This window comes from Mus pahari, chromosome 3 (genome assembly GCF_900095145.1).
Source record: "Mus pahari chromosome 3, PAHARI_EIJ_v1.1, whole genome shotgun sequence".
In the NCBI taxonomy this organism is placed as follows: Eukaryota; Metazoa; Chordata; class Mammalia; order Rodentia; family Muridae; genus Mus; species Mus pahari.
The window spans coordinates 105,472,064-105,486,808 of record NC_034592.1 but is presented as its reverse complement, the minus strand read 5'-3'; the positions used below and the strand labels follow the sequence as shown (position 1 = coordinate 105,486,808).

General features: G+C 42.9%; 1 protein-coding gene across 1 annotated transcript in view; it reads right to left on the bottom strand.

The window, feature by feature from the left end:
* The window catches only part of Eif3j (eukaryotic translation initiation factor 3 subunit J), a 26,464-nt gene extending 18,289 nt beyond the window's left edge, over positions 1-8,175 (bottom strand). The window contains exons 1-2 of the mRNA XM_021195210.2: positions 8,033-8,175; positions 7,846-7,949 (exon numbers count right to left, since the gene is read on the bottom strand). Coding sequence (XP_021050869.1) covers positions 7,846-7,949; positions 8,033-8,081 — 153 coding nt within the window. The 5' untranslated portion in view covers positions 8,082-8,175. The remainder of the gene's footprint in view (positions 1-7,845; positions 7,950-8,032) is intronic.
* Between the last annotated feature and the right edge of the window lie 6,570 nt (positions 8,176-14,745).

Sequence of the window (14,745 nt, the reverse complement as noted above, 5' to 3'; positions counted from 1 at the left end):
TCATAACCATCCGTAACAAGATCTGACTCCCTTTTCTGGAGTGTCTGAGGACAGCTACAGTGTACTTACATAAATAAAATAAAATAAAACAAAATAAAATAAAAGAGAGAAGCTTTATACATCCAGCAAGAAATAAAAAATCTCTCCTCCACCCCACACCCCATTAAAGCTGCAATGGATGGATACAAGCAGACAGGAATAATTATACATACAAGAAAATGTCTAGCCGGGCATGTGGCCCACGGCCCTGAGAGGCCAGAAGAGGGTTCAGATGCCTCGGAACCTGAGTTACAGTTGTAAGCCACTACAGAAGTGCTAGGAATCTAACCTGGATTCTTTGGAAGAGTCAATGTTCCTACCCCATGAGCAACCTTTCCAGCCCCCAAGTAAATGTTTTTATAACCACTTGTCAATTTAAACCATGATTTAGACCTCAAAAAAAAAAAAAGATACATACTAGGTACCTAAGGTAGGTACCAGTATGTAAAATATGCCCAGATACATGCAACTGTATTAGTTACACAACCTTCAAATCTCAACCTGCCATTGGTAGGCTTTTTTTTTCCCGAGACAGGGTCTCTCTGTGTAGCCCTGGCTATCCTGGAACTCACTCTATAGACCAGGCTGACCTCGAACTCAGAAATCCTCCTGCCTCTGCCTCCCAAATGCTGGGATTATAAAGGCGTGCACCACCACTGACCGGCCATTGGTAGGTTTGGAAATTTAAAGAAACTGATCTTCAAGCTTCTGTCTGGTACCAAGAAGTCATGAGAAAATTTCACCAACTCTGTACCCTCTATCCTTATCACTCTCTGGTTTCCCACAAAAGATAAACCCAGCTCATATCCATAAAAACAGGAGGCTACTTAGAAATTCTCTATCTTATCAGAGATTCCAGTTCTTGAAATATTGTCTGTTTTGTAGTGGGGTCTTGCTATGTAGTTTAGAGTGGCCTTGAGCTCATGAATCTCTTTAACTCCAGAATGCTGGGATTTGTGGCATGTGCCATCATGCCAGGCCAAAATAGGTTTTGATAGTAAAAAAAGGCAGTTCCTGTAAATAAATTCTAGGCAGAGTCATGACACCAGCCTCAGTGCACAAAGGACCATGAAAAGCAAGCCATGTCTATTACCATTACCCTCAAACACATGCAACAAGCCTGCCCTGACATTACTACTAAACTATCACATTAATTCGTTTAAGAGATCAAATATAGCTGCACTATCCAAGAAGGCTAGGTAGCTTTCCACAGGAATTTTTTTTTTTTTTTTTTTTTGGTTTTTCGAGACAGGGTTTCTCTGTATAGCCCTGGCTGTCCTGGAACTCACCTTGTAGACCAGGCTGGCCTCGAACTCAGAAATCCACCTGCCTCTGCTTCCCAAATGCTGGGATTACAGGCGTTTGCCACCATGCCTGGTTCCACAGGAATTTTTAAAAACTCTGGCCCTTAGTTATGAAAAGTAAATGTAGGCACAGAATGCCTACCGCAGCTGCTGTAGGGAAACTGAGCAGACTAACCTGTAACCGCGAGGTCCTTGTAAACGCTGGCAAGTTCTCCAGATACAATGACAAAAGTGTTGCAAGACACTTAAAATAGAGACAGTAAGCTTACCTGTCACTTCAAAAAAACCTAAGTGTTATTTGGTTCAAGACACAAACTATTAATATCCTATTAAAAATACCTTTCCCAGAAGCTGGAATATAGCTCAATTGATATAGCATTTGCACAGAATGCATGAAGTTTTGGATTCAATCTCCATTACTGAAACAAACACCAAACACTGCAGGAATCTGATTTAGGCATGCTAGTGGTATATGCCTGTAATCCCAGCACAGAGTGTGGAGACAGGAGAATCAGGAGTTCATGGTCAACTTGTTACCTGTGAAGTTCTAAGCCAGTCTGGACTTTAAGATTATAACAAAAAACATTCAGGTTGTCTTCATAAACTGGCCAGCTTCTTTAGAGAGAAGCTGTTTATACTTTACTCATGTATTTAATACTTATGCCCTGCAGTTAGTCACCCAGTATCATTTGAATCATTTCTCTCAAAGACATCTCTTTGAGATGCTTTCAAGTTCAAAATCTATTTCTTAACCAAACACAACTATTAAAAGGAAAACAAAAAGTTCTAACATTATTTTTAAAAAGTTTTCTAATAATGTACCTAACAGTTGGTTGGTCCTGTCATTTTCATAATATGAAAATGTGGATTATCGTATACATTGAGAAAAATGTATTTAAGGCTGAAAATGCTTTCCAACTGAAGCAATACATAATTATCGACTGTCAAATGGGCATAGCTTCAAAAGAACAGTTAAAGTTGTTCTACCCCATAGCAATAGCCCAGGAGTTAACATATATTTCTCTCCTTTTTCCCTCAGTTTGGTCCAGCAAACCTTTTTGATTTTTTTCTTCTTAAAGGCAGAGTAGCCCAGAGCTACCTCAAACTCCCTATGATGATTTGAATAGGTTTGACCTCCACAGATTTTGAATGGTTGGCCCATGGAGAGTGGCACTATTAGGAGATGTGGCCTTGTTGAAGGAAGTATCACTGTGGGTTGGGGCTTTGAGGGCTCCACCTATGCTCAAGCTCTGCCCAGGGTGGAAAAGAGTCTCCTCCTGGCTACCTGTCTCTGGCTGACAGTCTCTGATTCTCGCTACAAGTATGTAAAACCCTTGGCTCCTCCAGCATCAGGTCTGCACGCTGCCATGCTTCCCACCATGATAATGGACTGAACCTTTGAAACTGTAAGCCAGCACCAATGAAATATACTTCTTTATAAGAGTTGTGGTGGTCCTGGTGTTTCTTCACAGCAATAAAAACCTAAGATACTCCCCATGAGCAGACGACCTTAAACTTCTTATCCTGAGTGCTGAAATTAGAGGAGGGGTACCACTATCATACCAAGCTTACATAATGCTGGAAATGGAACCCAGAGTTTCATGTATCTTAGGCAAGCACTCTACCAACTGAGCTATATCCCTAGCCCACAGGATACCACATAATTTCTTACTGGAAAAACAACTTTTTAGTACTCAGTAAATTATGTAGTTTCTGCTCTAAGCAACTTCAGAACTGATAAGGCTAGCCTTCTCATTAAAATTCAGTTTTTAGGGGCTGGTGAGATGACTCAGTGGGTAAGAGCACCCGACTGCTCTTCCGAAGGTCCGGAGTTCAAATCCCAGCAACCACATAGTGGCTCATAACCATCTGTAACAAGATCTGACGCCCTCTTCTGGAGTGTCTGAAGACAGCTACAGTGTACCTACATATAATAAATAAATAAATCTTTAAAAAAAAAAAATTCAGTTTTTAAAAGAAAGCTAAATGTTTTACCATCTTAAGTCAAAATAATTATTTCAGTAAATTCTATACTAGGGCTGGAAAGCTGGCTCAGTGTTTTAAAGCACTTATTGCTCTTGTAGAAGACCTGGCTCACAATTCTAACTCCAGTTCCATAGCATCTGATGCTGTCTTCTAACTTTCATGAGCACCAGGCACACACATTGTACACATACACACATGCAGACAAAATATAATGTAAAATTAATATTTAAAAACCCCAATCAAACACTAAACAAGTAACTAATTTATCTGTAATGGCCCAGTACAACAAATAAAATAAGTAAAATGTTTTTCAATAAAAAACCAGGACAGCCAGGGCTAAACAGAGAAACCCTGTCTCGAAAAAAACCAAAAAAAAAAAAAAAAAAATTGAGATAACTGATTCCCAAGTTGTCCTCTGATTGATACATACCATGTAGCATGTATGTCCACACACAAAAATAAAGCTCTCTAAGTGAAATTTACTATTTTATAGAAAAATATTCTCTTTAAGATACAAATATTCAGCCAACACTTGTAAGAAGGTTGAGGCAGGGGAAGCTTGAGTGTTCAGTCCAGCCTAATGTATACAACAAGACTGCTCCCCTACCTCCCCAAAAAAGGCAGGGCTGGGGTACAGTTCAGTAGGTAGTGTCAAACCATCCTGAGTTCCATAACTGGAATTGCATAAACAAGGTACCTAGCACATAGCTCTCATCACAGCCCTTGGGAGGAGACAATTCAAGGCCATCCTTAGTACACTGTGAATCTGTACACTGTAGTTCAGTTGGTGGCTTGCCCTGGGTTCTATCCACTATCCTGGGCTATACCATACACTCCTTAATGAAAACAAAAGATTTCCTACTTTCTGGCAAAATGGTCACCCTATTGTAATCATATTTTTCTCTAAAACAAAAATCTTGAAATCACACACACCACTTAAAAGAACTTTGGCTGGGCGGTGGTGGCCCACGCCTTTAATCCCAACACTTGGGAGGCAGAGGCAGGCGGATTTCTGAGTTTGAGGCCAGCCTGGTCCACAGAATGAGTTCCAGGACAGCCAGGGCTATACAGAGAAACCCTGTCTCAAAAAAGCCAAAAAAATAAAAATAAAAAATATTGGAAGGCTGAAGCCAGAAGATCCAAATTGGAGATCCTGCCCCAAAAATAAAATTAAATAAAAATTAAATATAGATCCTATTCCTCAGAAGTGCTAATACTTGAAAAAAGATGTCCTTATTCTGGAGGATTTGTATTATTAATTTGGATAGATCCTTAAAGTAAATGAGTAAGGCTTGGCTGATTAGTGCATAGCATTCATCTGGGTCAGTTCTGAGACCTTGTGTAATAAATTCTACAAGGCAACTAGAGAAACACACAGCTAAAGGCTGGAGATGTAGTTCAGTTGGTGGCTTGCCCTTAGTTCTATCCCCAAGGAGTCATAAACTAGGAGTAGTTGTACATGCCTTCAATCCTAGTTCTCAAATGTCTGTAGGCAAGGTTAGGGTTAGGGTTAGGCAAGGTCCCAGAATTCACCTGGCTGAGGTTGAGGCCAGCCTTGGGCCACATGAGAACCTGCCTGAAATAACGAAACATAAAAAAAAAAAAAAAAAAACAAGCCCGGTGGTGGTATCCTAGCACTTGGGAGGCAGAGGCAGGGGGATTTCTGAGTTCAAGGCCAGCCTGGTCTACAAAGAAAGTTCCAGGACAGCCAGGACTACAGAGAAACCCTGTCTTGAAACAAACAAACAAGCAACAAAAACAAAATAAAACAAAATGCCTGAGACAGCTGAACACAATCAAAAGTTTCCTTTGTTCACCTTTCGAATAATAAACCTAATTTGTAACCTGTTCAACTGGAATGAACATAGGGAATCTAGTAAAACGGCTTTAAAGCTGCATTGCCCATGCTTTCAGTAGGTACTCAATCCTGCATCTACATCCTGCACATTACTCTAGTTATTCTCATAATACACACACACACACACACACACAAAGTAAACATTTCTTCCTGCTACCTCTGCGTATCAGGATAGTAAGAAAAAGTCTAAGTAAATACTAAGTAAAAATAAGATGTACACTCATTAGTTCTAAAAAAAAAAAAAAAAAGTATGCCTGCCTACCTGTGGATATGCATGTGCGTGTGACAGCAGGTCTACAAGGACAGAGATGCCTGGAGCTAAAGCCACAGACAGCTGTGATGTAAGTGCTAGGAATCTGACTCTGGCCCTCTAGAAGAGAACACTGCTCTTAGGCCATCTCTCTAGCCACTAGGTTTCACCTTTATACTGTGAAAAAGTCTGTCCTCCTCCATGAATATTAAGGTCTACAGCTTAAGTCCATTTTGGTCACTGCAAGACAGCTACTGAACAATCAGAAAGGCAAAATACTAAAAAGGACAGTCAACTAGAGCGAGTAACTAAGCTAAGACACTGTAAGCCAGGCGTGGTGGCGCACACCTTTAATCCCAGCACTTGGGAGGCAGAGGCAGACGGATTTCTGAGTTCGAGGCCAGCCTGGTCTACAGAGTGAGTTCCAGGACAGCCAGGATTATACAGAGAAACCCTGTCTGGAAAAACCAAAAAAAAAAAGTAATTCTGATGGTGGTGTGGTGTACTCCTTTAATCCCAGCACTCACGAGACAGAGCCAGGTAGACTTCTGTGAGGTTCCAAGCCAGCCTGGTTGACACAGTGAGAACAAGTCTCAAAACAAAACATGCAAAAATAACAAAAAAAGTATGTAATGCAAGTCTCATTATGATTATTTACATATTGAGAAAGAGTAACTAGAAAATGCCAAGGTAACATAATCCAGTCTGAGTCTAAAACCCAGGAGTCAAAAACTATTTTTATATACTGTATCATGAGAATAGAAATAAAGCAAAATTTCAACACTACAACAGGATGGACACAATCAGCTTCCAATCTGCAACATCAACTTCAAACACTATGTATAAGACTGGTTATGTATACCAAAGTAAGTTTGCACTGGGAGAGTGAGTGGACAAGGTGGTTTTTACAAGTAACTCACTTCTAAGTTTCCCCAGTTAGCTCTTATACAGTGGTTCTTTCAGAGCTCAGATATCCTGCATCAGATATTTACAAGTCATAATAGCAGCAAAATTAGTTATAAAGTAGCAAAAAACTAACTTTATGCTTGGGAGGGGGTCACCACCACAACATGTTAAATACAAGCTAAAAGTTCACAGCACCAGGAAGGTTCACAACCACTGTTAAGTGATAAGAATTATAAACATCAGGAATGACACCATTTAGATTCCATAATCCCAGGTAGATACTACATGGCATCATTACTGAAAAGCTTTAAACAACTTTCTGGAATTTATTCCGGCTTCCTCTAATTTCCCCCACTGCCCCCTGTTTTGTTTTAAACTTACTCCCATCTCTTAACTTTAACTTCTTTAACTTTATAAGATGTTCTAACTTCTACTTCCTAGCAAAAGTGAAAAGTTAAAACTGAAAATCTGCTGTGATGTGGTAATAGAAGGTCGGTAACAAACCATGCCCAAGTGTATACATACAATAGATAAAGAAAGCACATAAGTAGCCAGTCAACAACACTATTATTAACTTCAATGTATATACAAAGATCACTTCATTCCTCAAATTCAGGCTGTCTGCTAAAGTAGACATACACTTCAGCAAAGTTCAGAGTAAAAATGAAAAAATGAAAAATCCAAACAGTATATCTAAAGCTGTATGATGAGCCCGTGCGAGTTTTTACAAACAATAAAGGTGAATAGGACTCGAATTTACAATACAAAAAAAAAAAAAAAAAAACCACTGGCCCCTGGCCTACCACAACCACCAACTCTTTGGGTTTGTTTTTTTTCCCTAAGCCTGTCTGTCCCTGTGTAGATGAATAACTGTTAACTCTGTTTTTCAGAGTTCACAGTTCTGTCCACTAACCGGATGGTTATCTCAGTGCTCTCAGTCCATCCTTCTTACCACAGGGTGGGGGAAGGGAGAACTAAAAGTTGTTTTACTACTCCAATTCTAGTTTAGAAAAATCTATGTATTTTCTCCATCTAATCGCTCAAACGAACTACCGGCCTTCACAATCATACCGAAGTTAGTGACACATGGGAGAGCCGAACTAGGAAAGGCGGGTCCACGACTTTCCATATGGGACAAACACTGAAACCGAGTTCCCGATCTGTTCGCCTAGTTTCGGGGAGAGGTTCTGGACTGCGAGGCTAGCACGTGGGCCGACCGGACTGCTGCTGTCACTTCTCGTCGCCAGTTAGGTTCCAGGCCAGAGAGCGGACCCTCGGTGAAGGGCTGGGGCCCAGGCGGCCACCACCCTCCGCAGAGTCCGGCCGAACAAGCCGCCGCCTGCTGCCCACATGGCCGTACAGCCGAGGGAACCAGGGAACCTCCGGGCCGACGCTCACGCGGGACCCACGGCCCGCAGGCCCGGGCGGCGCCGCCGGGGCCCGATCTCCCCGCCCTCAGCCGGCGCCCACCCGCGTAGCCTGGCGCCCCGGCCCGGCCCTACCTTCACGTCCTCGTCCTCGTCCTCGCCTTCCCAGCGGTCCCCGCCGGCGGTGCCGCCGCCCGCGACCTTCCGCACCGGGTCCTCCATAGCGAACGTGTCCGCGTCTACGGAAGAGAGCGAGTCGCATTAGTACACGCGTGGGAGCGGGGCCGCCACAGCCCACATTTGGGCCGGAACTTCTGCTCACCCCAGGAGTCTGAGTCCCCCGCCGCCGCTGCCGCCGCCGCCGCCGCCATCTCGACCCGGGGGTGAGCGTGTGCGATGGGAAGAGCTGCGAAGAGTTAGCGCGGCAGAGGTGAGTCACTGGGCTGGCTCTCGTTGGCCCGCGCGGGGCAGGCTGGGACGGTGGCTGACTGGGCGCCTGGCAGAGGCTCCGCCCCCCGAGCGACGTGCGCGGCAGGGGCGGGGCGGGGCGGGGCGGGGCGGGGTGGGGCGACGCTGGGCTAGGAGACGCGGACCAGCCCTGGGGCTCCCCAAGCCACACCCCTCACCCACCCACCCCCGGAAGAGAAAGGAATTGCGCACGCGCGAGGAGGGCGGCGCTCGGCTAGCGAGTGGATCTTCTAGTGCTGGTGAACTGTGAGCCAGCAGCAGGCGAGCAGCGAGGAGGAAGTAGACAGGGCAGATATCCCGTGGCCTCCTGGCATTCGGGCACCGAGATCGAAGTCTAATCCAAGTCTCCCGGGTTTTCCCTCCCGGTGATCACCCGAAGTCCAGCACGGTGATTCTTTTGGCGAAAACATTTCGGAGTTCCGTGGTCCGTCCCAGGCTTATTCTAGTCTGTCCTCAACACAGTAGCAAAATAGTTATGTAAACAGATTTCGACACAGTGCAATGGCTGCAACAAAAAGAAGCATTATGAGGTTAGATATAAAAAGGTAGCATTAACGACGACGGAAGTTTCAGCTTCCTGCCCGCGGTAGGCACTGGTGAAGCTGGAGTTTGAGAAACCAAAGTGACTTGTGCTCCGGTGCATTTCTGGTAGAGAGAGAAGGCTTGTGGTGCTCATCTGACTGAGTGCAATCGAACAGGTAAACTGATATATAAAGAACCTAAAAGGAGCAAAATTCTCTCCCCCTTGGCACAGGGCTTCCCTGTAAGGATATTAAAGGAGGCGCTAGTTTAGATATTGTCTGATTTTCCAATATATTCACAGTTTTTAAAGTGTTTTGTTTTTAAGACAAGTTTCTCTGTGTCGCCTGGGCTGTTCTGGAACTCCTCTGTGAACCAGGCTGGCTCCCAAGTGCTGGGATTAAAGGCACGAGCTTAGGTTTTTGTTTTGTTTTGGTTTTGGTTTTGGTTTTTTTCGAGACAGGGTTTCTTTGTATAGCCCTGGCTGTCCTGGAACTCACTTTGTAGACCAGGCTGGCCTCGAACTCAGAAATCCGCCTGCCTCTGCCTCCCAAGTACTGGGATTAAAGGCGTGCGCCACCACGCCCGGCTACGAGCTTAGGTTTTTAAGTCTTAAAAAAAACAGACACAGATCAGCCATTCTCAGTACTTAACGTTTCTTGTGTATTTTTCGTCTACAAGTAAACATTTTATAAGGCAGTCTTTCAAGAAATGTTCTACAGCATTATTAAAGTGAGAGGTGACACTCTATAAAAGAAAGCATCCATTTATGATTTGACAAAGTACCTAGTACATAAGTATAGGATAAAACCAAGAGCCCTGCATTCCTTGCATTACCACTGAGCTATGCGATTTCCAACTGGAATGAATTAATTCTGCAAGGATAACTCAAGCCCAGATTAAGCCAGTAACAATGGAGACAAAGGAACCAGTCTGAAAACTATTTTAAGATCAAAGGCAACAGAATGGCTAATTCTATTTATCAGCTTGACTAGACTGTGGTACCCATTTCCCCTAGCTTTTAGTCAAATACCAGTCTAGTTGCTGTGAATGTAGATGTGACTAACGTTTAAATCAATAAGCTGAGTAAAGCATTGTAATATATGTTGATCCAGTTGTGAATCCAAATTAAGACAAGACCCTAGGAAGGAAGACTTAAGCCTCCAGACCACAGCATTAGATGTCCCTTGCCTGCCCTGACGATTTTGGATAACTGTGTGCTCTAAATTCCTTAAATTGTCTTGATAATATGCATCCCATTGATCTGTTTCTGTGGAGAGCCCTAATGTAGGGACTGAAGGTCAGAGGAGGAAAAGGTTGCCCTAGGTTGAGTGGCTGTGACACTGAGATGCCCAAATCAAGACCTGAAAGCTGTCCCTCACTTCTTGCTCTCTCTGACCTCCTGAATATTCCATTTGTTACCAAAGTTTATAACTCTGCTTCCATTACTGAAATTGAAAAACTACTTACTACTACCTGAATCTTTTTTTTTTTTTTTTTTTTTTTGTAATTTCCCATCTGGTATTCCATCTTCCTTTCTTTCTCCACAATCTCCCACACAACAGTATGCTAACTTAAAATGCAGTTTATACCAGGTGTGGTGGCCATTCAAGCCTGTGCTCCATCCCTTGATTCAGAAGCCAAAAGATCCCAAGTTTGAGGCCAACCTGTCTGAATAAATAGTAAATAACATTGCTTCCTTCCAGGTAAAATATCTTTAATAACTTTGTATTTTTAGAAAAACCTCAACTTTTTAGCCTGGGGATGTAATGTAGCTGGTAGACTGCTTAGCCGGGCGTGGTGGCGCACGCCTTTAATCCCAGAGCTCGGGAGGCTGAGGCAGGCGGATTTCTGAGTTCGAGGCCAGCCTGGTCTACAGAGTGAGTTCCAGGACAGCCAGGGCTATACAGAGAAACCCTGTCTCGAAAATAAAATAAAAAAATAAAAATAAAAAAATAAAACAAGGCCATAAATTCAATCCTTAGCACCATATAAATGATGCATGCACACACTGTAACCCCACACACTCAGGAGGTGGAGGCAGGAGGATGGAAAAGGAAAGCCATACTTAACTCCATAGGAAGTCTGAGGGCAGCCTGGGTTATATGTGACCCTGTCCCCAAATGAAAGTTCAGCATGTTTTCCTGGTCAATAAGCCCTTGTAGGCTGTCCTACTTCAGACATATGCTGGTCTCTATCTTTTTCTCCCTCTGCTGTCTCTCCTACCCTCTGATTGCCCCACTCCCATCTCCCTTATTCCCTTCATTGCTGAGACTACTTCTAGGAGCTTTAGAGTCAATAACATTTCTGACTGTGGTGCTCTTCCCACACTCCCCATGGATGGCTTCTCCTCTTTCACATTAAAGCCAAATGTCCCCTTCTGTGGTCTGGGCATGTAGCTCAGTGGGCAGAGTGCTTAGTTATCTGTTTTCTGGGTTTGTCATCACATGCCTTCTGTGATGATCCTGTTTTCTGCCTGAAGCATGGGTCTCTTGCTTGTTCCCCGTTATTGTGAGGTAGGGGAGGCGGCATGAAACAAGGTCTTAGACCTGGAACTTGCTAGGTAATTGTTGACCTTCACTCTAGATTCATCCTCCTGCCTCTGCTTCCCAATTCAGTGAGATGGGGTGGCAGACCTGTGTGCAAACACATGTAGCTCTCTATTTTCTTTGCTGCTGTATTCCCAGTACCTGGTACATAGTAAATGCTCAGTAATTTGCCTTAAAAATGACTCAATAATGAATTCTTCTTACAATAAAGAATACAGGAAAAATTGTTTGACCACATAGATCTTGAAAAGATGTTTGCTATTCTTTACATTGTTTTTTTTGAAGATTTATTTATTATTATATATAAGTATACTGTAGCTATCTTCAGACACCCCGGAAGAGGGCATCAGATCTCATTATGGATGGTTGTGAACCACCATGTGCCTTCTGGGATTTGAACTCAGGACCTTCGGAAGAGCAGTCAGCGCTCTTAACTACTGAGCCATCTCTCCAGCCCCAGGATTGTTTTTACATTCCAACTCTGTGTATATACAATACATGTAAATATACTCTGGAATGTGGCACGTTCTTCTAGTCACTCAGATGCTCTGCTTTTAGTGACTGACCTGGGTCCTTGGCTGTGTGTATGAGAGAATGTGCAGTCACGTTCTCCTTCTCTGGAGATTGCTGGAGTGTACAACAACGGAGATCCATACCTGCTGTTTTACACAGCTGATTGCTCAGCAGATCTAGAGACTTAGGAGAGTGAATAAATCCATTGGACTTGTAGCACAAGGTCCCTTGTTTTGTGCACCTCTTATATTTTCCAACAAGCCTTTCAAATAGTATGTGCTTCAAGATAGTTCATATAGTTGGGACCTGTCTCCAAGTAGGGTCCCTAATACCAATGCCAAATGTGTAGTAAATCCTTCCAGTGTTGACTCCCCAGGGAACAATATTTAAGCCTTAAGTCATAGTCTTCGCTTGAATCTGAACCCTTATGGTTTCTTTTTGTACTATTGAATTTACAGATACATCAAATCCTAAGCTATAAGGTGACCTGGAAACTACCTATTATTTCTTAGAGTGCTCTTGTAGATGCCATCTGCTATTTAAGAAGTTTGCTTTTGGTTTGGTTTTGTTTTGTTTTGAGACTGGGTCTCTTGCAGACCAGGTTGGCCCCAAACTCACCAACTGGAGAAGAACCTTGAACTATTCTGTTCTTCCTCCCTCTGTTGCCTGAGTATTTGGATTACAGTCATGCATCACCATACCCAACTCACATAAAAATTCCTTTTTTTTTTTTCCTGGTTTTTCAAGACAAGGTTTCTCTGTGTAACAATCCCTGGCTGCCCCAGACTCACTTTGCAGGCTGGGCTGGCTTCAAACTCACAGAGATCCACCTGCCTCTCTCTGTCTACCGAGTGCTAGGAATAAAGGTATGGGCCATAAGAGATTGCCATGCTCGGAGGAAGTTCCGACTTAACTACATGGAGAAGCTATACAAGGAGAAACATTAAGCCAGATCATGACTGTTCCAGCTCCACTGACACACACACAGGTTTGAAGAAACCATCTTGTCTATCCAACTAAATTAAGTCTTAAATTATTTCTTCTGTAGACACATTTTGAACACAATTTTGAAATTAAGCAAGAATGGCACAGCTAACATCACCAGTCTTCAGATCTGTGAAAATCAAGTTATTTTAAACACCTCTGTGGAATTGTTGTGAAGTAACTAAGATTGCTTCCCCCAAAATGTCAGTACTTGAACCTTGAGTTCCTAGAACTTAAGAATTGGCTGAGGGTAGGGCCAAAAACCTCCTCTGTGGTAGTTAAGACATCTGCTCTCCTTTAAACACCAGGGCCTTTCCAGTGATTTCTTGATCTCAGCTAAAAATCTTCATACACAGCCGGGTGTGGTGGCACATGCCTTTAATCCCGCACTCGGGAGGCAGAGGCAGGTGGATTTCTGAGTTCGAGGATGGCCTGGTCTATAAAATGAGTTCCAGGACAGCCAGGGCTACACAGAGAAACCCTGTTTTGAAAAAACAAAAAACAAAAATAAAAACAACAAAAAAATCTTCATACACAGTAAGGCAGTAATGACATCTTTACAGGCCAGTGCTTTGCTGTAAATGGCAAGCATTTAAGTGACTTCATGTATAGATATCCTTGCAGAACTGGGGCCTTTTCACTGGGCAGTGTGGCTGAGACAAGTGGAGTTACACAGGGAACTCCAGCCCAGCCTTGGGCTGTGGTCAGATTTCATCTCAAAAAACAAAGGAAGCTGGGCGTGGTGGCATATGCCTTTAATCCCAGCACTTGGGAGGCAGCGGCAGGTGAATTTCTGAGATCAAGGCCAGCTTGGTCTACAGAGTGAGTTCCAGGACAGCCAGGACTACACAGAGAAACCCTGTCTCGAAAAAACAAACAAACAAAAAAAAAAAAACAAAAACAAAAAAAAAGGAACTGAATTTGTTTTGTGTTCAGGAAAAACCTGTGCTTCATGAAAGGTAACCTGAAATAAAAATTAATAGAGCTGATGACTAAAGCAGCAAGTGTTTTTATTATATAAGTTGGAGGCACTGAATCTGTATTTTGAACTTGTAAACACGTGGCTAAGATGATGTTGAGTCCAAATAATTAGCCAAACAATGAGTCAATATAGCTGCTATATGTACAAATCAAACCCAGGACTTCATGTCTGCTACAAAAACCACTCTATCCCAGTCTCACTTGCCTGGAATTGATGACACTGTATGTTTTTTTAAAAGTTAACTAAAAAGGAAGGCAAGACCAAGTAACAAAACTAATTTGTCACCAGAGAAGTTAAGCTGATATATGAACTTGTTTGGCATCGAATTTAAGTAGGACTCATGAGTGCTTGCTAGTACTCTAATATTGAGCCACATCCACCCTATACCCCTGGCCAGCAGACTTTGACAGATATTTATATAGTGGAAGTGATGACATACTGTTAAGTAACTAGATATTAGCTATAACACTCTTTTTTTTTTTAAAGATTTATTTATTTATTATATGTAAATACACTGTAGCTGTCTTCAGACACTCCAGAAGAGGGCGTCAGATCTTTTACTGATGGTTATGAGCCACCATGTGTTTGTTGGGATTTGAACTCCTGACCTATCAGAAGATCAGTCGGGTGCTCTTACCCACTGAGCTATCTCACCAGCCCTAGCTATAACACTTTAAGTAACTGGGTTTGGTAACAGAATATTGAAGGCAGAAGGATCAGGAGTTCAAAGTCAACCTTAGCTACATATTTTGAGGCCAGTCAGGACTATCTGAGACTTACTCCCACCCACAAAAGAAAAAATGTTTTCATTAGACTTATTCTCTAGTACTATTCAGTAAGTAGGGATCTAGTTGTGATTTACTTATTTATTTATTTATTTATTTTGGTTTTTTGAGACAGGGTTTCTCTGTATAGCCTTGGCTGTCCTGGAACTCACTCTGTAGACCAGGCTGGCCTCGAACTCAGAAATCCACCTGCCTCTGCCTCCGGAGTGCTGGGATTAAAGGCGTGCGCTACCAC